General features: G+C 41.8%; 1 protein-coding gene across 1 annotated transcript; it reads right to left on the reverse strand.

Annotated features, from left to right (window-relative positions):
* Positions 1-7,098: 7,098 nt before the first annotated feature.
* LOC120876282 (heterogeneous nuclear ribonucleoprotein A1-like) lies at positions 7,099-8,137 on the reverse strand. The gene has a single exon (XM_040258040.1). It carries the CDS (start codon positions 8,070-8,072, stop codon positions 7,110-7,112), a length of 963 nt encoding a protein of 320 aa, XP_040113974.1. The 5' UTR covers positions 8,073-8,137; the 3' UTR covers positions 7,099-7,109.
* Between the last annotated feature and the right edge of the window lie 17,961 nt (positions 8,138-26,098).

The raw sequence follows: 26,098 nt of genomic DNA on the forward strand, positions 1-26,098 counted from the left end.
AAATGTGGAATCTAAAATATAATACAAATAAATTTGTATACAAAACAGAAACAGAAAACACACTTATGGTTACCAAAGGGGAGAGGGAGGAAGGGGAGAAGGGAAAAATTAGGAGTGTGGGATTAACAGATAAAAACCACTATACATAAATAGGTAGGCAACAAGACTTTATGGTATAGCACTGAGAATTATATTCTACATCTTGTAGTAAACTATAGGGAATATAATCAGAAAAAAATAACTGAGTCAGTATGCTGCACATGTGAAACTTACACAGTATTGTACATCAACTGTACTTTGATTTAAAAAAATTCAGTTGCAATTTTATACACTTACAATGACCAACCTGAAAAAGAAATTAAGAAGGCAGTCCTATTTACTATGCCTCAAAAAGGATAAAATCTTTTGGAATAAACTTAATGAAGTAGATTATAAACTTGTACACTAAATGATACAAGAAATACTTTTAAAATCAAAGAGGTTACAAATAAATGGAAAGACATTCACATACTTATAGACTGGAAGACTTAATATTATCAGAATGTTCATACATAAAAGCAATCTACGGACTCAATGCAATACTTATAAAAATTCCAGTGGTATGTTTTTTTGTGAAAATAGAAAAAAATTCTAAAATTCATATGAACTCTCAAGGGAACCTGAATATCCAAAACAATCTTGAAGAAGAACTAAATTGGAAGACTCAGACTTCCTGATTTCAAAATGATACTACCAAGTAACAGTAATTAAGGCAGTGTTCTCCTTGTTTAGTCAGGCAGTTGTTTGCAATTCTTTGCAACCCCGTGGACTGTCACCTGCCAGGCTGCCCATGGGATTTTCCAGGCAAGAATACTGGAAGGTGTTGCCATTTCCTTCTCCAGGGGATCTTCGCTACCCAGGGATTGAACCCATGTTTCCTGCATCTCTTCTGTTTCCTGCATTGGCAGGTGGATTCTTTATCACTGAGCCCCCTAGGAAGCCCAATTAATGTGATATGATACAGGCATAAAGATAGATGTATAGGCCAACGGAACAGGATAGAGAGTATTGGAAATAACCCCTTGCATATATGGTCAAATGATTTTTTAACAAGGGTGCTAAGCATAATCAATGAGGAAAGAACAGTCTTTTCAACAAATGGTGTCAGGAAAACTGGGTTTGCACATAAAACACAATGAAGTTGGACCCTTACCTTATACCGTATATAAAAACTCACTCAAAATTTATGAAATAACTAAACAAAAGACCTAAAACTGCTAAACTTCTAGAAGAAAACATAGGGGAAAGTCTTTAAGACAATAGATTTGTCAATGACTTCTTTGATATGACACCAAAAGCACAAGTAACAAAATAAACACAAATGGGACTATACCATGAACTCAAAAATTTTTGCATGTCATAGGGAAAAATGCATGAAAAGACAGCCTACAGAATGGGATAAAATAATTGTAAATTGTACATCTGGTAAAGCTTAATATCCTCAATATATAAGGAAGAGCTACAACTCAACAACAATAACACAACAACCTGATTGAAAAAATGGGCAAAGGATTAAGGCTAGAGTCAATTCTAGTGGAATTCTCAAGGCAAGAATGCTGGAGGGGTAGCCATTCCCTTCTCCAGGGGATTTTCCTGACCCACGGATCAAACCCAGGTCTCTTGCACTGCAGGTAGATTCTTTACCGTCTGAGACACCTGGGTATCAGCTATTGATTTAGTGCGCTAGAGTCCTTGAAGAGTAACTGCTGACCTTATTCACTGGCTGTGGCGTAGTCAGTCACCAGGCTAGTGACATGCAACAGAGGAAAAACTGAGCAAAGGAATCACTTAGATTTTCTCCAAAGAATATACACAAATGGCCAATAAGCACATGAAAAGATGTTTATCATCACTGATCATTAGGGAAAAGTAAATCGAAACCAAAATAAGACATCACTTCAAGCCTGTCAGAAGGGCCAGAGTCAAAACAATGTTGGTGAGGATGCAGAGAAGTTGGAACTCCTGTGCACTATGAGTAGGAATGTAAAATGGTGCCGTTATTGTGGAAAAAAGTATGGAGGTTACTCAAAAAGTTAAAAATAAAATTACCACGTAACCCACTGGTTCTGCTTCTAGGTATATTCAGAAGAACTTAAATCAGGATCTCAAAGAGTTATGTGCACGCCCATGTTCATTGCAGCGTAATTCACAATAACCAAGATACAGAAACAACCCAAATGCCCACTGGAAAATGAATGAATGAAGAAAATGTGGTATATACATGTAATGGAACTTAATGCAAGTCTTAGGGAAAAAAGGAAATCCTGTCACGTTATAACATGATGAACCTCAAGGAAATTATGCTAAGCAAAATAAGTCAGTCACAAAAGGACAAACAGTGTTGTGATTCCACTAATATGAAGTATCTAAAGTAGTTAAAATCATAGAAACAAGAAGTGCAAACGTGGTTATCAATGTGGGGGAAGGGCAACAAGTATTTAGTGGGTATAGAGTTTTGATATTGCAAGACAAAAGTTCTAGAGACCTGTTGGAGAGCAATGTGAATATACTTAACGCTACTGAAATGAGCATTAAAAGTAGTTAAGGTGGTAAATTTAATATTATGTGTTTTTTACATGATGTGTGTTCTTTCCATATTATGGCAAATAAACATCAGTGTTGAAATCCAAAGCAGTTCGTTTTTTTGCTCAACGTGTTAAAATGAAACAACCTCAGTTGCACAGTAGCTGTTAGTGTCTTAAATTCTTAATTTTCTTTCATAATGAGTCAACATTAGGAGGCATATTGTTGCTTAAAAAAAAAAAAAACCCTAACTGTTCTCTGTTAGTAAGCAGCATGTGAATTGGCTTCAGGTATAAATCTTGCTGCACACATAGCTGCTGTCCTAATGGGAGTAATCCCAGTGTTCCTTTCCATTCTACACCATAGCACACAAAGTAACTTATATGAAAATTCTTCCTCTACAGCATGAGTTTTCAGTGACAACCAGAAGCAAAAAATCAAGTGCTTCAGCTTCTTATAAATGCTGCACAGATGCAAAGAGCTTATTTATACCCTACATATCAATCACTTCAACCTACTGTAAAGCAAAGTGTAGTCTAGCACACACCTTTCAATTCACATTCTATGTTATTGACGTCGTGTTTGCACAACAGTATCATTTGATAAAGGAATTTTACCAACGGTTCCTTCTGATTTAGCAGTAACCATATTTGTCATTAACTTGTGGTTGGCTTTGCGGTTTGACATGTACCTTTTTTCATTATCAGGAGTGCAATGTTGAATGATACCTTAGTAATTCTAATCTTTCTTTTGACTTTACTGATAGAACTCATCAAGTTTGTACTAGAAGGAAATCTTTTGTTCCTGCTCTGAAAAAAAAGTAGATTGCTTTAGCAGAGAGGTTACTGTGCTTTCTCTGACAATTACATAAAATCTTTGATGGCTTTAGTCCTCCATATTAGATGAGACTTTTTTTAGCAGGTGATAGAAATCAACATCAAACTAACCTAAGAAGGGGTACGATGAAATACATTTCAACTCTGTGAAATATAAGTACAAAATATTTACGTGTTTTTCTTTGAGAACTACCCAAATACCTCCTGACTCCTTGATAAACTATTGTAGGCCACACTCTGAGGGTTAGTGCTTTCTCCTAAAAGGGTATTTTCTTTTCTAAAAAAAAAAAATTTTTTTTTAAATTTATTTATTTTTAATTGGAGGATGATTTCTTTACAGTATTGTGATGGCTTCTGCCACACATCAACATGACTCAGTCATAGGTATACATATGTCCTCTCCCTCCTAAACCTCCCTCCCACCTCCAACTCCATCCCATTCCCCTAGGCTGTCACAGAGTACTTGTTTTCCAGGCCACAGGACTGGAAAATGTCAGTTTCCATCCCAATCCCAAAGACAAGCAATGTCAAAGAATGTTCAAACTACTGCACAATTGCACTCATGTCACATGCTAGCAGGGTAATATTCAAAATCCTTTAAGCTAGGCTTCAACAGTATATGAACCAAGAACTTCCAGATTTACAAGCTGGAGCAAGAAGAGGCAGAGGAACCAGAGATCAAACTGCCAACATCTGTTGGATGATAGAAAAAGCAAGAGAATTCCAGAAAAAAACATCTACTTCTGCTTCATTGAGTATGCTAAAGCCTTTGACTGTGTGGATCACAACAAACTGGAAAATTCTTAAAAAGATGGGAATACCAGACCTTCTGTATGCAGGTCGAGAAGCAACAGTTAGAACCAGACATGGAACAATGAACTGGTTCCAAACTGGCAAAGGAGTACATCAAGGCTGTATATCATCACCCCACTTATTTCACTTATATGCAGAGTACATCATGCAAAATGCCAGGCTGGATGAAGTTCAAGCTGGAATCAAGATTGCTGGGACAAATATCAATAACCTCATATATGCAGATGACACCACCCTAATGGCGGGAAGTGATGAGGAACTAAAGAGCCTCTTGATGAAAGTGAAAGAGAAGAGTGACAAAGTTGGCTTAAAACTCAACATTCAAAAAACTAAGATCATGGCATTGGTCCCTTCACTTCACTTCAAATAGATGGGGAAAAAATGAAAACAGTGGCAGATTTTATTTTCTTGGGCTCCAAAATCATTGCGGACAGTGACTGTAGCTTTGAAATTAAAAGATGCTTGCTTCTTGGAAGAAAAGCTATAACAAACCTAGACAGCATATTAAAAAGCAGAGACATCATTTTGCCAACAAAGGTCTGTATTGTCATAGCTATGGTCTTTTTTCAGTAGTCATGTACAGATGTGAGAGTTGGACCATAAGAAGGCTGAGTGCCAAAGAACTGATGCTTTCAAATTGTGGTGCTGGAGAAGACTCTTGAGAGTCCCTTGAACAGCAAGGGCATCAAACCAGTCAGTCCTAAAGGAAATCAACCCTGAATATTTATTGGAATAACTGATGCTGAAACTGAAGCTCCAATATTTTGGTCAGCAAAGAGCTGACTCATTAGAAAAGACCCTGATACTGGGAAAGATTGAGGACAAAAGGAGAAAGAGACAACAGAGGATGAGATGGTTGGATGGCATCACCGATTCAATGGACCTGAGTTTGAGCAAACTCTGAGAGATAGTGAGAAGCCTAGCATGCTGCAGTCTATGGGGTTTCAAAGAGTCGGACATGGCTGAGCAACTGAACAATACCAACCAGTTTGAACTCCCTGAGTTGTCCAGCAGATCCCCACTGACTCTCTATTTTCCACATGATAAGGTATATGTTTCCATGCTACTCCCAGTTTGTCCCAACTCGCTCCCCTGCTATTTCCACAAGTCCATTCTCTGTGTCTGCAAGAGTATTTTCAAAGTCAGTTCCTCCAACAGCCTGGGTACCACAGTTACTTCTGAAGCTTATAAAAGATGTTGACTGACATGTCCAACTTCTGGCCAGCCAGATAAGACCTTCCCTGTGTGATGCTCAGAAATCTATTTTAAATGGTCTTCCAGTGTAACTCTAATAGGCTGCGGTCCGTGGGGTTGCTAAGAGTCGGACATGACTGAATGACTTCACTTTCACTTTTCACTTTCATGCATTGGAGAAGGAAATGGCAACCCACTCCAGTGTTCTTGCCTGGAGAATCTCAGGGACGGGGGAGCCTGGTGGGCTGCCATCTATGGGGTCGCACAGAGTTGGACATGAGTGAAGCGACTTAGCAGCAGCAGCAGCAGCAGTTCTCATCTAAACCTATCACATGGCTGAGTCCTCACCACCAGATACTATGGGAAGCAGCTCCCAAGAAAGGTAACTCATAATCCCTGTGGAAGTTTCATCAGCAGGTAGGGCAAGGAAAAGCAGCCTTCATGGGACCTGATTACCAGGCAGTTTGTCTCTATCCTCACCTGCTCTGGATCCAATAAAGCTCAGTGTCTACATCTCCACTTCTACTCTACTTCATGAAAAAAGGAATTCCAGTGCTCAAGGAAGGTCACTCCATTTATGGCATAGAAGTTACCCTAGAAATAGGGGAGGCATGATAAGGGATGAAATAAAAATGCTCTGAAATGCAGGTATGTTTCTTGTCTCTTCTATTTATTTCTGTCTCCATTATCTGGGTCTTGGATGTATTACACAATATGTTCTTCCTGCAAAGTATGACCTGGGCGGAGAAATAAGTGTGTGGCTCTTTTTAAGGATTTGGCCAGCATATATTGAGATGCAAGCTGAGGGCAAAGCAGTGAACGATCAGTGCTGCTTATATTGTCTTGAGTAATTCAGCTCTGATCCCCAAGCTGCATATCCCACTAAGCCAAATGAGAGCTCTGTGATTGAAAAGGCCTTCCCTACTCAGAAAGTTATTTGGTATCAGGCCATTGTCACTTAGTTATACACTGTAGGGAGGAGGCAGGTGTTGTTTCAGTATTCCATACTTGAAGCAGTTGGTGAAAGTATTCATTCCACTTGCAAAGAGGACTTTCTGTAAGGAGAATGGAAATAAATAAATAGGTTCTGCCTTTCTGCAGATCTGCTGCTAGTTTAGGAGTCAACAAATGAATGGCTACCAGCCAAACCCAGACTGCAGCCTGCCTTCATACAGCCTGAGGGGTGGGGCCTAAGTATGGTTTTCGCCTTTTTTAGGTTTGCAAAAATAAAACAAAGAAGAATATGTGACCAGCAAACCTAAGATAGTTACCATCTGGCCTTTCACTGAAAAATTTGCTGATATTTGGCTTAGAGTCCTTTTATTTATTTTTTTTTTATTTTTTATTTTTTTTTTTAAAAAAAAAGACATTTATTCACCATCATGATCAGACTATTACATTTAGCAATCAACAGCATGGGTGCAAAAAAAAAAAAAAAAAAATCTACATTAAAACCCTTTGTTGGAATGCTTTACACTTTCCCCAGAACAGAAACTGAAATAACCTGTTATACAATTAGTCACAAGTACAGTCCTCGAGTTTTTTGCCCATACACATGAGTATTGTCTAAAACATGTCTTCTTTGTAGCAGCTAGGCCCTGCCACCACTGTGCTTGGCTGAGTTCACAGATCTGTTGTAACCTGTAGCTTCCCTGTCACTTCCCTGACCCTCCTCTCCTGCTAAGCTTTGTTTCCTGGCAGTGATTAAAACCTTCTGCCACTGCTATAGCTCCTGCTGCTGCTGGAGCCACCACAGCCACCTTGGTTTCGTGGTTTGGCAAAGTATTGGCCTCCACCACCATAGGGGCCAGAACTTCTTCCTCCAAAGTTTCTTCCCTTCATGGGTCCAAAATCTGAAGACTGATTGTTGTAATTACCAAAATCACTGTAGCTTTCGCCACCTCCAAAATTGCTTCCGTCATTACCAAATCCATTATATCCATCCCCACTGCCACCATATCCGCCACCACCACGGCTGCCACCAAAGCCACCTCGACCACTGAAGTTTCCTCCACGACCAAAGTTGTCATTCCCACCAAAACCACCTCCACGACCGCCACCAAAGTTTCCAGAACTACTTCGACCTCTCTGGCGGGATGAAGCACTAGCCATCTCTTGCTTAGACAGGGCTTTTCTCACTTCACAGTTGTGGCCATTCACAGTGTGGTATTTCTGAATGACAATCTTGTCTATGGAGTCGTGGTCATCAAAGGTTACAAAAGCAAAGCCTCTCTTTTTGCCACTGCCTCGGTCAGTCAAGATTTCAATTACTTCAGTTTTCCCATACTGTTCAAAATAATCTCTCAGGTGATGTTCTTCAGTGTCTTCTTTAATGCCACCAACAAAAATCTTTTCCACAGTTAAGTGGGCACCAGGTCTTTGAGAATCTTCTCTTGAGACGGCCCTCTTTGGTTCCACAACTCTTCCGTCCACCTTGTGTGGCCTCGCATTCATGGCCGCATCCACCTCCTCCACCGTGGCGTATGTGACAAACCCGAAGCCTCTGGAGCGCTTGGTGTTTGGATCCCTCATTACCACACAGTCTGTGAGCGTTCCCCATTGCTCAAAATGGCTCCTCAGACTCTCATCGGTTGTTTCAAAGCTCAATCCTCTGATGAAGAGCTTCCGCAGCTGTTCGGGCTCTTTGGGAGACTCTGATTTAGACATGACGGCAGTGGAGGCGGGGAAGACTTCAACGATGCTTTCTCGGCGGCGTCCATGGCCAGAAAGTTAGAGTCCTTTTAGATTTGTGTACCTGGTAACTTTCTGTCTGGCTCTCCTCGTAATTGTACTCTTTCTGGCTGCATCATGAAGACAAACTAAGGGTTGTTTCTGACTGAGTTCATGTACCTTCCCTCAGTGCACCCAGTCCCATGTGTGTTCGGGTAAGTGTGGTGTTGGAGAAGACTCTTGAGAGTCCCTTGGACTACAAGGAGATCCAACCAGTCCATTCTGAAGGAGATCAGCCCTGGAATTTCTTTGGAAGGAATGATGCTGAAGCTGAAACTCCAGTACTTTGGCCACCTCATGCGAAGAGTTGACTCATTGGAAAAGACTCTGATGCTGGGAGGGATTGGGGGCAGGAGGAGAAGGGAACGACAGAGGATGAGATGGCTGGATGGCATCACTGACTCGATGCACGCGAATCTGAGTTAACTCCAGGAGATGGTGATGGACAGGGAGGCCTGGCATGCTGCCATTCATGGGGTCACAAAGAGTCTGACACGACTGAGCAACTGACTGAACTGAACTGAACTGAAGTGTTCAACAGCCAGCAACTGGAACAAAAAAGCCCTGATTTGTAGCATCTGCCAACTTCTGTGGTGTAAATACTCCCCTCCACAGCTGATTTCAAGCTGCCAACAATTTCAAGCTGTAACAATGATGTTACTGAACACAAAATTGGGGAGCAATGCACACAATCAGATCTTGCTAGATGGTAGGAGTTAACTCCTGCAACCACTGCCCAACCTAGAGAAGTGTGAGGCAGCTGGCATTGTGGAAAGAGAATCATTCTCTGGTTAAATATTCTTAAATTCAAATTAAATCATTACTTCTTAGGATATCGCTGTTGTACAGTCACTCGGTCATGTCTGACTTTTTGTGACCCCATGGACTGCAGGCTTCCCTGTCCTTCACTGTTCCGCGGAGTTGGCCCAAACTCATGTCTATTGAGTCTATGATGCCATCCAACCATCTCATCCACTATCACCCCCTTCTCCTCCTGCCCTCAATCTTTCTCAGCATCAGGGTCTTTTCTAATGAGCCAGCTCTTTACATCACAAGGCCGAAGTATTGGAGCTTCAGCTTCAGTATCAGTTCTTCCAATAAATATTTAGGGTTGATTTCCTTTAGGATTGACTGGTCTGATATCCTTGCTGTTCAAGGGACTCTCAAGAGTCTTCTCCAGCACCACAGTTCCAAAGCACCAATTCTTCAGTGCTCAGCCTACTTTATGGTCCAACTCTCACATCTTTACATGACTACTGGAAAAACCATAGCTTTGACTATATGGACCTTGGTTGGCAAAGTGATGTCTCTGCTTTTTAATATGCTGTTTAGGTTTATCATAGGTTTTCTTTCAAGGAGAAAGTTTCTTTTAATTTCAGCATTGTAGCCACTGTCCACAGTGATTTTGGAGTTCAAGAAAATAAAATCTGTCCGTTTCCATTTTTTCCCCATCTATTTGCCAGAAAGTGATGGGGCTGGATGCCGTGATTAGTTTTTTGAATGTTGAGTTTTAAGCCAACTTTTTCACTCTCCTCTTTCACCTTCATCAAGAAGCTCTTTGGTTCCTCTTCACTTTATGTCACTAGGGTGGTATCATCTGCACATCTGAGGTTATTGATATATTTCCCAGCAATCTTGATTCCAGCTTGAACTTTATCCAGCCTGGCATTTCACATGATGTACTCTTCGAAATAAGTGAAATAAGTAATGTAAGTGAAATAAGCAGAGTGTCAATGTACAGCCTTGACGTACTCCTTTCCCAATTTGGAACCAGTCCATTGTTCCATGTTTGGTATTCCATCTCTTTAAAAATTTCCCCAGTTTGTTGTGATCCACATAGTCAAAGGCTTTAGCATAATCAGTGAAGCAGACATAGATATTTTTCTGGAATTCCCTTGTTTTTTTCTATGATCCAATGGATGTTGGCAATTTGATCTCTGGTTCCTCTGCCTCTTCTAACTCCAGCTTATACATCCAGAAGTTCCTGGTTCATGTACTGTTGAAGCATAGCTTTAAGAATTTTGAGCATTACCTTGCTAGCATGTGAAATGAGTGCAATTGTTCAGTAGTTTGAACATTCTTTGACATTACCCTTCTTTGGGATTGGAATGAAAACTGACCTTTTCCAGTCCTGGGGCTGCAGGGGGCGCTCTGCAGAAAAAGAGAGGCATTGGAACTTCCCTCAGCAAAGCCTAGGGGTCCCGAGGAGAGGTGAGCCTGCTGTCTGCCAACCCAGCCCCTCGCGAGCAAGAGACAATCAGACAAGACAGGGGTTCCGTCTGAGCAGTTCCGCTTTATTGTCACAAACTCTTGGTTTATATAGACAAGCAAGGGGGTTCTGCGAGGGACCTCCCATAGTTGCACCAATCACGTTAAAGGTCAAATTGTAATATGCCATAGTTACACCAATCACGTTAAAGGTCAAATTATAATATGCCGTAGTTGCACCAATCACGTTAAAGGTCAAGTCGTCATGCGCTTCATTGTAACAGGAGTCCATGGTGATCACGCACTGTCCACGTGCACGGAAATCAAGAGAGCCAATCAAAAACTGTAACATAGACCATGCCCCTATCTCTTCCGCTGGACACCATCTTAGTTTCCCACCACAAAAGCTAGCCCCCTTTTTTTTATTAAGGTTTCCCATGTAGGGCCCCACATGGGGCCTCTGCTGGATTTTCCAAATTTGCTAGCATATTGAATGCAGCACGTAATGTCAATGATCTTGGTTTTTCATGTATAAATTTGAAATAATGCTACATTATTATCTCAATATTCCTTGGTCATGTATGGATGTGAGAGTTGGACTATAAAGAAAGCTGAGGGCCAAAGAATTGATGCTTTTGAACTGTGGTGTTGGAGAAGACTCTTGAGAGTCCCTTGGACTGCAAGGAGATTCAACCAGTCCATCCTAAAGGAGATCAGTCCTGGGTGTTCATTGGAAGGACTGATGCTGAAGCTGAAACTCCAATACTTTGGCCACCTGATGTGAAGAGCTGATTCATTTGAAAAGACCCTGATACTGGGAGGGATTGGGGGCAGGAGGAGAAGGGGATGACAGAGGATGAAATGGTTGGATGGCACCAACGACTTGATGGACATGGGTTTGGGTGAACGCCGGGAGTTGGTGATGGACAGGGAGGCCTGGTGTGCTGCGGTTCATGGGGTCGCAAAGAGTCAGACACAACTGAGCAACTGAACTGAACTGATTATCTCAAGAAAAGGATCTGGGAAGACTGAGATCAGGTAGAGGCAAGCAAACCACACAGTGCTTAGGACACCCCTTCCCTACTTTTTCTCCACTGGTCCCATGGCAGGCAGGGTGTAGGCTTCCTCTTTTCTCCTCCATCTTCCCTGCTGCCCTCTCTGCTTAAGTCAGGACTGGATGGGAGTCCAGGGGATCCACCTTCTGGGTCCGTTTGAGGTATTTGGACCTCAGGAAAAGCCTGAGGTCTGAGAGAATTGGCTGGGATCTTACAAGCAGGACAAACACAGAACTTTGGGTGGGTTGCTCTGAGGATGTTTGTCAAAGGAGAAGATAGTCACTGGATTCTATTTTAAGAACTGAGTTCTGGTCTTATTTTGCTCTGTATCTACCATGCCTGACACAATTGTATGGAAATAGGAGCCATTCAGTGTATAATTGCTGGATGAGTGAGTGAATGATGATTGTATCTATCTATAAATGAATACAATCGTGATCAAATATTGATTAAGAGACTGGGCTCTGAACAGCCTGAATTTGAATCCCAGCTTTGTCCCTTATTAGCTCTATGTCTTTGAACAACTTACTTAACCTCTCTGGACTTCAGTTTCATAGTATGTGAAATACATAATAGTAGAAGACCTCCAAGACCTTTTAGAACTAATACCCAAAAAAGATGTTCTTTTCATTATAGGCGACTGGAATGCAAAAGTAGGAAGTCAAGAAGCACCAGGGGTAGCAGGCAAATTTGGCCATGGAATACGGAATGAAGCAGGGCAAAGGCTAATAGAGTTTTGCCAAGAAAACGCATTGGTCATAGCAAACACCCTTTTCCAACAACACAAGAGAAGACTCTACACGTGGACATCACTAGATGATCAACACCAAAAACAGATTGATTATATTCTTTGCAGCCAAAGATGGAGAAGCTCTATACAGTCAGCAAAAACAAGACCAGGAGCTGACTGTGGCTCAGATCATGAACTCCTTATTGCCAAATTCAGACTTAAATTGAAGAAAGTAGCTAAAACCACTAGACCATTCAGGTATGACCTAAATCACATCCCTTATGATTATACAGTAGAAGTGAGAAATAGATTTAAGGGACTAGATCTGATAGAGTGCCTGATGAACTATGGACGGAGTTTCGTGACATTGTACAGGAGACAGGGATCAAGACCATCCCCATGGAAAAGAAATGCAAAAAAGCAAAATGGCTGTCTAAGGAGTCCTTAGAAATAGCTGTGAAAAGAAGAGAAGCAAAAAGCAAAGGAGAAAAGGAAAGTTATAAGCATCTGAATGCAGAGTTCCAAAGAATAGCAAGGAGAGATAAGAAAGCCTTCCTCAGCAATCAGTGCAAAGAAATAGAGGAAAACAACAGAATGGGAAAGACTAGAGATCTCTTCAAGAAAGTTAGAGCTACTGAGGGAATATTTCGTGCAAAGATGGGCTTGATAAAGGACAGAAATTGTATGGACCTAACAGACACAGAAGATATTAAGAAGAAGTGGCAAGAATACACAGAAGAACTGTACAAAAAAGATATTCACGACCCAGAAAATCATGGTGTGATCACTCACCTAGAGCCAGACATCCTGGAATGTGAAGTCAAGTGGGCCTTAGAAAGCATCACTATGAACAAAGCTAGTGGAGGTGATGGAATTCCAGTTGAGTATTTCAAATCCTGAAAGATGATGCTGTGAAAGTGCTGCACTCAATATGCCAGCAAATTTGGAAAACTCAGCAGTGGCCACAGGACTGGAAAATGTCAGTTTTCATTCCAGTTCCAAAGGCAATGCCAAAGAATGCTCAAACTACCGCACAATAGCACTCATCCCACATGCTGGTAAAGTAATGCTCAAAATTCTCCAAGCCAGGCTTCAGCAATATGTGAACTGTGAACTTCCAGATGTTCAAGCTGGTTTTAGAAAAGGCAGAGGAACCAGAGATCAAATTTCCAACATCCGCTGGATCATGGAAAAAGCAAGAGAGTTCCAGAAAAACATCTATTTCTGCTTTATTGACTATGCCAAAGCCTTTGATTGTGTGGATCACAATAAACTGGAAAATTCTGAAAGAGATGGGAATACCAGACCACCTGACCTACCTTTTGAGAAACCTATATGCAGGTCAGGAAGCAACAGTTAGAACTGGACATGGAACAACAGACTGGTTCCAAATAGGAAAAGAAGTACGTCAAGGCTGTATATTGCACCCTGCTTATTTAACTTATATGCAGTGTACATCATGAGAAACGCTGGGCGGGAAGAAGCACAAGCTGGAATCAAGGTTGCTGGGAGAAATATCAATAACCTCAGATATGCAGATGACACCACCCTTATGGCAGAAAGTGAAGAAGAACTAAAAAGCCTCTTGATGAAAGTGAAAGTGGAGAGTGAAAAAAGTTGGCTTAAAGCTCAACATTCAGAAAACAAAGATCATGGCATCTGGTCCCATCACTTCATGGGAAATAGATGGGGAAACAGTGGAAACAGTGTTAGACTTTATTTTGGGGGGCTCCAAAATCACTGCAGACTGTGATTGCAGCCATGAAATTAAAAGATGCTTACTCCTTGGAAGAAAAGTTATGAGCAACCTAGATAGTATGTTGAAAAGCAGAGACATTACTTTGCCAACAAAGGTCCATCTAGTCAAGGCTATGGTTTTTCCAGTGGTCGTGTATGAATGTGAAAGTTGGACTGTGAAGAAAGCTGAGCCCTGAAGAATTAATGCTTTTGAAATGTGGTGTTGGAGAAGACTCTTGAGAGTCCCTTGGACTGCAAGGAGATCCAACCAGTCCACCCTAAAGCAGATCAGTCCTGGGTGTTCTTTGGAAGGAATGATACTGAAGCTGAAACTCCAATACTTTGGCCACCTCATGCGAAGAGTTGACTCATTGGAAAAGACTCTGATGCTGGGAGGGATTGGGGGCAGGAGGAGAAGGGGAAGACAGAGGATGAGATGGCTGGATGGCATCACTGACTTGATGGACGTGAATCTGAGTGAACTCCGGGAGTTGGTGATAGACAGGGAGGCCTGGCGTGCTGCAGTTCATGGGGTTGCAGAGAATCGAACACGACTGAGCAAGTGAACTGAACTGAACTGATCTACTTTCTAGGACTGATTTATTAAAGTATTTAGTAAAATAAGTCTGGAACAATATAAGTATGCAACAATGTTTTTTATTTGTTATTTTTATTTATTATTAATACCTTTTTATATTTTTCATCAAAATTGATGTTAACAACTAACACTCACTGATACCAACTATGCCTCATGCTCTTGTTTTAAGATATTAGTGGTGAAACATCTCAAGGAAAGGAAGACAAAATAGAATAGTACCACTCTAATATGGCAAGATGCTTAATTTTATTTAAAAAAATTTTTTATACTTGTATAGTGTTTTATTTTTTAAATTGACTTATTTTTAATTGAAGGATAATTGCTTTACAATATTGTGCTGGTGTCTGCCATACATCAACATGCACCAGCCATAGATATACACAGATCCCCTCCCTCTTGAATCTCCTTCCCACTCCATTCCACCCCTCTAGGTTGTCACAGAGCCTCGGTTTGAGCTCCTTGAGCCATACAGCAAATTCCCACTTGCTATCTATTTAACATATGGTAGTGTATATGCTTCCACGTTACTCTCTCCATTCAAAAGATTCTTGGTTTTAATAAACCAAATTTATCAGAGCCTAATATTTCTGTTCTTTAGGTCTCCCATGCTCATCAGATTAAAGAAGCAAATGCTGCAATGAAATCAAAACAAGTCTAAATTACATCAGCAAAAGATGTTAAGTACTATTGTTCCCTCCTGCCTCTGAAATGTTCTCTGCCTCACAGAAATGTCCACTCCTATCTCATCTATGTCGCTATGGCTAATTCTTAGATTTTATACCCTGGATAAGGTATAGGGGCGATGACAGTTAAGAAATTGAATGTTTTTCTGCAATGATGCTTTGTGGAAGCAGTGGTATGGGTAGCATTCACCTTTTAGCCTTTATTATTAATTTTTTTTAGTAAGTAACTAATGTGAAAAATGAATCTTCTCCCATGATGGCCAGCCTTGCCCCACCCCTGGACATAATCTCATTCCTGACCTGTAGTCCAAATATTTTACTAGTATCAACTTTATTGTGGACAACTTGCTGTTAAATCCTTCATCTAATCTGTTGTTTCAAATTAAGTAGCCAGATTTAGATTGGGGCTTAAATTTTTGGCTTTCTTGCTTTTGAGTTGAGCTGTACCTTGTGTAACAACAATCAACATTAAAATATCCTGTGTCTTGAATCACTTTTGGGCTGTTTCGGTCTAGTTGCTAAGTCATGTCTGACTCTTGTGACCCCACGGACTGTAGCCTTCCAGGCTCCTTCAAATCCCTCCTTTGCCTATGGGATTCTCAAGGCTAGAATACTGGACTGGGTTGCCATTCCCTTCTCCAGGATATCTTCCTGATTCAGGGATCAAACTCAGATCCCCTGCATTGCAGATGGATTCTTTACTGACTGAGTCACGAGAGAAGCCCTTTGAATCACTTTGCCTTGGGACAATTGCCTTGCTCCATTAGTAAAATGGTAGACAATATTTTGGAGAATGTGTCATAATCCTTCAAATTTTTATCCATGCAAATAGAAATAATCCTTGCTGATGTCATTCGTAGAAAAAAACATTTAAAAAAAATCAAAGGCCTTTTCAAAACAAAGGAATTAAGAGTCAGACATGGAATAAAATAAAGACAAAGTAATTTGCAGAGGTGGGACTTGTAGCTGGGGTAAAGGTGATGGATGGACTTGGTGGCAATTTTAATCATATCGAAAGCTTTTGGAAGAACCAAGCTAGTCTGCCTCTGTTTCTCTTTCTCCCTCCCCATTTTTCCCTCCCTCACTATACCCTCTCTTTGTCTCTCTCCATCCCTCTGACTCTCTGCTCCCTTTTGGTGGACAGGGATATGTAAATAGCAAAATGTAGCTTAAGAATAACTGCATCAAAATTTCATCTGCAATCTGAAAATGGTCCTGAGGCTATTTGTGGTTGCTTTTTTATTTACTTACATCTAATACTTTTCCATCCCTGCAATGTCTGAAATGTCTTAACATTTTTTCCCCGAGACCCCTACACTCTATATCACATACTTTTCTTTTTACATTGGAAGGTAATTCTGAATTCACCTGTGTCCTGGTGGTTTTTTGTTTTTTTTTTTTTTTTTAGGCTTCTAGCAGCCATGGATAAAATTTCACATGTAATACTTAACTCTTTTTATAAACAGAAATTGTGGAATGAAAACTGAGGTCCCCTTCCTTTTAGGGGTATGAAAAGAAACTCAAAGGTGCTCTTACTGGTCAAATATGGGGCAATGTGAACACTGAAAAAAAGACTGCAATTGTTTGAAACATGTTGAATACATAAAAGTCTCTAAGCTTATGGGAGAGAAGGCAAGGGAGTGAGAGAGAAAAGAAATCTCATTTATCATTATTGGAGGCAGAAGTACAGAAACACCTTACTCTAAATGTTGATAATTAAAGTTAAAGAATTTGCATTCACCTTTCTTGTCCTGTGTGAATTATATTCAGGGAAATCAAACAGCTTGAACTGATGAAGGAAACCTCTTCTTAGCAGAAGTGTTTCAGGAAATAAATGTGGAAATAATTAGAAAAAAATTACCAGTTTTAACACTCCTAGTGAATTTGTCTATCTAGATAATAATCATTAATAGATGCTAAAGTAATTACAGATATTCACAAAGTGTTCAAACATTGCCCTACAGATTACCTCCTGGATGTAAGAGGAAAGTGCAACTACATAGTGGGGAAGTCAGACTACCACCATCTGAACCCATTCAGAATCACTACAAGTGGGAGAGTCAGCAACTACATGCCTTCTGAGGTGATTCAATCTGAACTGTTTTTGTCCAAAATGTTGAACTAGAATCTAATGGAGCCTTCAGATCTATTTCTAGAAGGGTAATGGAACAAAGTAACTAACATATTGAGGAAACAGAACATTTAAAAGATGGGTTATTTTGCAGAACAACTGTCTCAATTTTCAACAAGTCAATGTCAAAAAAACAAAGGGAGTTGTGAGATGGCTGTTCCAGACTGAAAGAGATTTATGAAATAGAATGGTGGTTGTCAGCAGCAACATGGAGCTCTTCAGTGGGTATAAAGTTTCAATTATACTAGATGAATTCCAGAGAACTTCTGTACAATATCATGCCCATAGCTAATGCTACAATGTGCAGTTAAAAAAATTTGAGAGAGCAGATCTCATGTTAGCACACGCACAAACTAAACAAAAATAGCCAAGTTGTACAAGGAAACTTTTAGAAGTGATTAGATATGTTTATTCACTCCAGTACTCTTGCCTGGAAAATCCCATAGATGGAGGAGCCTGGTAGGCTACAGTCCATGGGGTCGCTAAGAGTCAGATATGACTGAGCGACTTCACTTTCACTTTTCACTTTCATGCATTGGAGAAGGAAATGGCAACCCACTCCAGAGTTCTTGCCTGGAGAATCCCAGGGATGGGGGAGCCTGGTGGGCTGCCGTCTATGGGGTCACACAGAGTCGGACACGACTGAAGCGACTTAGCAGCAGCAGTAGATATATTTATTATGGTGATTGTGCTGATGTCTTCATGAGTGTTACACATTTTGTTCCAGATAAATTTATAAAGTTTAGTTGAAACAGCCCCCATCATGCTCTGATCTCTTTTAATTCACTCTGACTTGCTTTTTACAGAGCTTTTTGCTTAGTTGCATATCCATACCTGGTATTTTTCTCTTTTAAGAACTCTCCCTTTTACACACCCTTCTTTGTAAGTATTCTTCATTCCTAAGAGATCCCAGTTCAGTAGCCTCCAGAACCACAGAAGCCCATCACAAGACCACCTGGTGCCAGCACGGCTGGTCTCCAGTTGATTTCTAGATGAAAAGAATGCAGGTCTTGCCTTGCATGTGCCCTGATCCTTATCAGCAAACCTGCTCCCTGAACCATTACTGTAAGACTCCTTAAAACCTCCTTGGAAGAAAACAGAAAAATTCTGTAAAGCAATTATCCTTCAATAAAAAATAAATTAATTTTTTTTAAAAAACAAAAAACCTCCTTGGGTTGGGACACACTGTTTTGAGGGCGTTAGCCTGCTGTGGCTCCCTTTGCCTTACAAAGCAATAAAGCTAGTCTTTTCTGCTTCACCCAAAACTCTGTCTCCAAGATTCAATTCAATATCAGTGTACAGAGGCCAGAATTCAGCAACAGTATGTCCAAAGTGTGCACATTAAGTACATACAGATATTTGTATATCAATTATATCTCAATATAGCTGTTTTTAAAAATAAAGACTTAAGAGATGTCTCATCCAAGTATTAAATTTATGATTATTTATTGAAGCCTGGTTTGAACTTGTAAAAGATGTTTGGGGGACAACTGGGGAATTTTGAATATGAACAGAATATTTGATGGAGTTAAGACAATACTGCAAATCTTGTTGGGAATGATAATCTGTTTTAATTCACTTGGACTTGCATTTTACAGATGACTTGCTTTTCTGCTTAGTTTCATATCCACACCTGGTGTTTTTCTCTGTTGAGAACACTCCTTCTACACACCCTTCTTTGTAAGCATTCTTTATTTCTGAGAGGAGAGCACAGTTCAATAACCTCCAGAACCACAGAAGCATATCACAAGCCCAGTTGATGCCAAAACTGCTGGTCTTCAGATAATATAAGGATGGAAGGAATGCAGGCCCTGCCTTCACATAGATCCTTATTGATAACCCTGCTCCCTAAACCATTACAGTAAGATTCCTCAGCCCCACCCTGTTTCCCACCCTGGGTTGGGAAACACAGCTTTGAGGGCATTAGCCTGCTGTGGCCCTCTTTGCCTGGCAAAGCAGTAAAGTTATTTCCTGTTTCACCAAAAACTCTATCTCTGAGATTCAATTTTGTGCTGATGGACAGAGACTGGAATTCAGCCATACTGTGTCAGGCTCAAACTATACATGTTAAATACATACAGAGTTTTGTATGTCAACTATACCTCAATAAAGTTGTTTTTTTTTTTTTAAAGAAAGACTTAAGAGATGTAATATCCAATTATTAAAACATATGCTTATTGAATCTGGTTTTACCTTGTAAAAGATGTTTTGGGTACAACTGGGGAATTTTGAACAAGATATGAACAAGATATTTGATGGAATTAAGACAATACTGTAAATCTTGTTAAAAATGATAATGACATTAACTTTAAGTAAGAAATGCCGTGTTTTAGAAAGGAAAGGCATATACACATTTGGAGATAAATTTCATTTGTTTGACATTTACTTTAAAATATTCTGCACCCCCCACTAAAAAAAGGAAAGAATATAGTAAAATGTTACTCATTGTTAAAATCAGATGATAGGTAACTGAGAATTAATTATGTTATTCCAGTCTACCTACTGATAAAAATGTTTTAAAACATTCAGTAAAAAGTGTAAAAGAAGTGAGGGTCCAGAATTCCTCTGTAATAAAGAAATGGGTGAAATCACACCCATCATTGCTTGTTTTCTCATGGTCAGTTGAGATACATAATAAGGATAGTAAACCTGGTAGAATTTTCAATGAAACTGCTGTGAATGTAAGTACATATAGTCATTAGTGTAACCAATATGTTCAGGCTTCATTTATCTGTGACAAAAATGAAATCACATATTCCATTTAAAAAAATTTGAAATAAGAAATGTAACATATAAGGTATATACATATATATAACAAGATATATGGAAAGTAAAAATTATATAACATATATTAATTTGTATGTGTGTGTGTGTGCTCGGGCTTTCCAGGTGGTGTTAGTGGTAAAGAACCTGCCTGCCAATGCAGGAGACCTAAGAAATGCAGGTTTCATCCCTGGGTTGGGAAGATAACCTGGAGGAGGGCATAGCCCTCCTCCCACTCCAGGATCCTTGCCTGGAGAATCCCATGGACAGAGGAGTCTGGTGGGCTACAGTTCATATGGTCACAAAGACTGGAGTGATTAAGCACGCACATACGCATTTGTGCTCAATTGTACAGTTGTGTCCAACTCTTTGTGACCCTATAGACTGTCGTCGGCCAGGTTCCTCTATCCATGGGATTCTCCAGGCAGTACTGGAGTGGGGTGCCATTTCCTCCTCCAGGGGAGCTTCCTGACCCAGGGATTTAATCTGCATTTCCTGCAGCTCCTGTATTGCATGTTGGGCCACGAGGAAGCCTTCACACACACACACACACACACATGTTAAAAGCAAGGCCAAGTACAAGACAATGATATCACATGGAATACCACTCCTTCCAGAGTTAATTATTTCTATTTTAGGTTGGCAGGTAGTATTCTATCAATTTAAGTTCATACTTCTTATTGACTATACAGACATTAGATGGAATTCATTGAGTTGTCATTGGGGAAGATGAGGAATCTAGATCACTTTCAGCTTCTCTCTGCCGCGGTAAGATTTTTGCCTTATATTACTACTTTTAGTGCTTCTGTGGACTGTGTTTTTATTGCTTTATCTAACACAGTCAAGCCTTTATTTCATGTTAGATCTCCTGTAGTCACTGTGTCTTCACTGCCAGCAGGTACAATAAATAATACTACTGCACTCAGTTCACTTCAGTCTCTCAGTCGTGTCCGACTCTTTGCGACCCCATGAATCGCAGCACGCCAGGCCTCCCTGTCTATCACCAACTCCCAGAGTTCACTCAGACTCACGTCCATCGAGTCAGTGATGCCATCCAGCCATCTCATCCTCTGTCTTCCCCTTCTCCTCCTGCCCCCAATCCCTCCCAGCATCAGAGTCTTTTCCAACGAGTCAACTCTTCGCATGAGGTGGCCAAAGTACTGGAGTTTCAGCTTCAGCATCATTCCTTCCAAAGAAATCCCAGGGTTGATCTCCTTCAGAATGGACTGGTTGGATCTCCTTGCAGTCCAAAGGGCTCTCAAGAGTCTTCTCCAACACCACAGTTCAAAAGCATCAATTCTTCGGCGCCCAGCCTTCTTCACAGTCCAACTCTCACATCCATACATGACCACAGGAAAAACCATAGCCTTGACTAGACGGACCTTAGTCAGCAAAGTAATGTCTCTGCTTTTGAATATGCTATCTAGGATGGTCATAACTTTTCTTCCAAGGAGTAAGCATCTTTTAATTTCATGGCTGCAGTCACCATCTGCAGTGATTTTGGAGCCCAAAAAAACAAAGTCTGACACTGTTTCCACTGTTTCCCCATCTATTTCCCATGAAGTGATGGGACCAGATGCCATGATCTTTGTTTTCTGAATGTTGAGCTTTAAGCCAACTTTTTCGCTCTCCTCTTTCACTTTCATCAAGAGGCTTTTTAGTTCCTCTTCACTTTCTGCCATAAGGGTGGTTGTCATCTGCATATCTGAGATTATTGATATTTCTCCTGGCAATCTTGATTCCAGCTTCTGCTTCTTCCCGCCCAGTGTTTCTCATGATGTACTCTGCATAGAAGTTAAATAAGCAGGGTGACAGTATACAGGCTTGACATACTCCTTTTCCTATTGGGAACCAGTCTGTTGTTCCATGTCCAGTTCTAACTGTTGCTTCCCGACCTGCATACAGATTTCTTAAGAGGCAGGTTAGGTGGTCTGGTATTCCCATCTCTTTCAGAATTTTCCACAGTTTATTGGGATCCACACAGTCAAAGGCTTTGGCATAGTCAATAAAGCAGAAATAGAAGTTTTTCTGGAACTCTCTTGCTTTTTCCATGATCCAGCGGATGTTGGCAATTTGATCTCTGGTTTCTCTGCCTTTTCTAAAACCAGCTTGAACATCAGGGAGTTCATGGTTCACGTATTGCTGAAGCCTGCCTTGGAGAATTTTGAGCATTACTTTACCAGCATGTGAGATGAGTGCAACTGTGCGGTAGTTTGAGCATTTTTTTGCATTGCCTTTCTTTGGAATTGGAATGAAAACTGACCTTTTCCAGTCCTGTGGCCACTGCGGAGTTTTCCAAATTTACTGACATATTGAGTGCAGCACTTTCACAGCATCATCTTTCAGGATTTGAAACCGCTCAATTGGAATTCCATCACCTCCACTAGCTTTGTTTGTAGTGATGCTTTCTAAGGCCCACTTGACTTCACATTCCAAGATGTCTGGTTCTAGATTAGTGATCACATCATCCGGCAGTGCCAGAGCCGGCTTACTAAGCGTGGCCGAGAGGAGCTACCCACGTCCGAGGTCAGGGGCAGTGGCCTGTGTCTGAGGTCAGGGGCAGCGGCCGAGAGGAGCTACCCTGCGTCCAAGGTCAGGGGCGGCCGGGAGGAGCTACCCCGCTTCCGAGGCCAGGGCCCGCAGCCAGGAGGAGCAACCCGAAGAGTGGTGGCTGCGCAGGCACAGGAGGGCCTAGAGGAGCCATCCCACGTTGAAGATCAGGAACGGTGGTGGTAAGGAGATAACCCTCATCCAAGGTAAGGAGCAGCGGCTGTGCTTTGCTGGAGCAGCCATGAAGAGATACCCCCACGTCCAAGGTAAGAGAAACCCAAGTAAGATGGTAGGTGTTGCAAGAGGGCATCAGAGGGCAGACATACTGAAACCATACTCACAGAAAACTAGTCAATCTAATCACACTAGGACCACAGCCTTGTCTAACTCAATGAAACCAAGCCATGCCTGCAGGGCAACACAAGATGGGCGGGTCATGGTGGAGAGGTCTGACAGAACGTGGTCCACTGGAGAAGGGAATGGCAAGCCACTTCAGTATTCTTGCCTTGAGAACCCCATGAACAGTATGAAAAGGCAATATGATAGGATACCAAAAGAGGAACTCCCCAGGTCATTAGGTGCCCAATATGCTACTGGAGATCAGAGGAGAAATAACTACTGCACTACTTCCTGTTTTTCACCTCTTCCCACTCAACCAAAGAAATGGTAGAAATAATACTTTTATGAATGAATGAATAACAATTTTAGGAAGCAAGGAAGAGAACCAAGGGCCAATGAGAGATTTGGAGCAGTTTCTGGAAGTCAGAAAGCAATGTCACTGCTGAGGGCGCAGAATGGGAAGCACAGCTTAATGCAGCAGGAGCTTGGACGCCACGGGCCCTGGGGGCGAGAGAGCCACCTGTTTGTGCCTTTACTCTTCTCCCCATTACTTTGGATGGACTGTTGACCATTCTGCTCTCACTACAGGCCCCTGGTATGAGTCAGAAGTGGCAGCGCCCTTCAGACCCACTGGATCCTTTTGGTCAGGGGAAGTGTTTAGAAGACTTGCACACAGTCTCTGCCTCCCCACGCCTGGCGGAGGGCCTGCAGAGTGACTGCAGCCAGCCTCACGTGCTGGCAAGACCCAGGGGCTCAGCTTGCGTTTGGTGGCTGTGGTGGCCGAGGGTCCCAGGTCACAGCACGAGTGTCACGTGTCTCCTCTCAGGCAGTTTCCTGGCCTTGTTCCTCTGCTGGGAGCCTCTCGAGACAAGTAGGATGGGACTCTGGCCCTTTCTGATGCCACTACCTCCCCAGGTAACTCTAGAAGCCCCACAATTCTCATGGGTACCCAAGTGGCTGTCCCCTCATGAATGTGACAGCCTGGCTGGGACAGCTCTGAGGGCGTCTGTGCCCTGAGTCTGAACCACCCCCCTCCACACACACCATGGCTCTGCACCGTTCCTGACAATGGAGAAAGCCCGCAAGATCCATCAGCCACCCAGGGTGCCCAGGGTGAGTTCCGGCCCATGGGTGGCCAGAACCCACTCTCCCATTTCCCTCCTCTTGGCCAACATACGTGTGGTCTTAGAGGTTCCTTCTTTTCTTGAAAACCTCAAATATCCCCACTTTCCCTAGTGTACTAGGTACTTTGACTGGTGTTTAGATCCTGCAGATCTGGCCCTGACTCCTCTCATTGTTACACTTACCACCTCCTAACACCTGCTTAGTCCCATTCCCATTCCTTAAAATCAAGTTCATGTGTTCTCTCTTGCCTGGGCTATTGGGCCCTGGATATATTCGTCTAAGCCTGCAACTGGCATGTGTCAGCCCTACAAGTGCAGGTATGGCTGGGGTCACCACTGCGCACCACCATCATCCATTCTCAGTTCTCTTCCTACCTCTCAACAGAATGTGGGAGTTTGACACTCTTTCCTCCTTGACCCCCTTCCACTTGTCTTCTAGGGAGGCTGCTTCTTTGGCTGTTCTCATTTTACAGACTCTTTCAGGGAAATGAGATCAGAACTGTGCAAGGAAAATAAATGGTTTCCTGTAAGTACACCCCTGAGTTCTGTGGATCTGGGGGAAAGGAGTGAATGGATCTCTCAGCGAATGGATCTGTTTGCAGAACTTGCTGTGAAGAGTGGGGTGACTCCGTTGAGAAAAGTCCTCCTGAAGTAGTCTGATCCAAGTCTGGTTCCATCTTAGTTCATCTGCTCATGAAGGCCTGTTTATCTGTAGAGCAAATGTCTTTCTCTGAAACTAAGAAGGACACTTTGCTGTACCTGCTCTTCAGGTGGGTCAGGGCACATGTCACGTTTCACGCAGTAGAAGACTTCATGGTTGAAACCTGCTGTGTCCAGGTAGCCACCAGCCACACGTGGCTCTTAAGCACTTGAAATGTGGCTGGTGCAAATGGAGGTGCATTGTAAGTACAAACATACTCCAGATTGCAAAGTCTTAGCATTAAAAAAGAAACCTAAAAAATATCTTAATTTTTACACTGAGTATATGTTATAGTGCTAATGTGTTGTGTTAAATAAAACGTATTATTAAAACTGGGCTTCCCAGGTGGTGCTAGTAGTAAAGAACCCACCTGCCAATGCATGTAGACAAGAGATACAGACTGGGTCCCTGGGTCGGGAAGATCCCCTGGAGAAGGGAATGGCAACCCACTCCAGTATTCTTACCTGGAGAATCCCATGGACAGAGGAGCCTGGAGGGCCACAGTCCATGGGTTCACAAAGAGTCAAACAAGATGGAGTGATTGAGCATGCATGTATTATTAACATTAATTTCATCTGCTTCTTTTGACTTTTTAAATACAGCATTTGAAATTATAGGGATGGCTCACATATTCCTGGTTTTTAACATGTTCTTTTTTTAAAAAAATTAATTATTTTAATTGAAGGATAATTAATTTACAATATTATGATGGGTTTTGCCATATATCAGTATGAATTGGCTGTAGACATACATATCCCCTCCCTCCTGAATGCCCCTCTTCCCTGCCTCCCTCCCTACGTGGGATGACTTGAGAGAATAGCATTGAAATTTATGTTGTGTTAGTTGGTCACTTGTTTCCGACTCTTTGAGATGCCATGGACTGTAGTCCACCTGGCTTCTCTGTTCATGGCAAGAATACTGGAGTGGGTTGCCATTTCCTTCATTCCTATTTTTAAAGCATCTAGTTCCAGGCACAGTTGAACTTGTTATTTTGTCCTGAAACCACACCCAGAGGGGATTTGGGGAGGGTCTGGCAGAAGGGTTTCTTGTCCTCTAGAGAGCAGACACACCTCACTTTCTCTTGGGTGAATGAGCAGAAGGGACACAATGAAGGCATCCTCTCAGAGTCACGTGAGCTTGACAAGGGAGGTCCCACTGAGGAAGTCAATCACCCTTCCTGAAGCACCTGCTCTCAGTCCTGGCCTAAGGAAAACCCCCACTGTGCTTTTTCCTTTCCCCCAAGTGTTCTCTCACCCATAGCAGGAGGTTAGATGACTCTTCTGTGGGCCATTCTGAGGTTGAGGATTGTGTGTACACCAAGAGCTGAGCTGGCAATCGTGGACAT

This window comes from Oryx dammah, unplaced genomic scaffold (genome assembly GCF_014754425.2).
Source record: "Oryx dammah isolate SB20612 unplaced genomic scaffold, SCBI_Odam_1.1 HiC_scaffold_17, whole genome shotgun sequence".
Taxonomy (NCBI): Eukaryota; Metazoa; Chordata; class Mammalia; order Artiodactyla; family Bovidae; genus Oryx; species Oryx dammah.

What these genes read in the sequence shown, in the direction of transcription:
- LOC120876282 (XM_040258040.1), bottom strand. Translation starts at nt 8,072, where the DNA reads ATGTCTAAATCAGAGTCTCCCAAAGAGCCCGAACAGCTGCGGAAGCTC.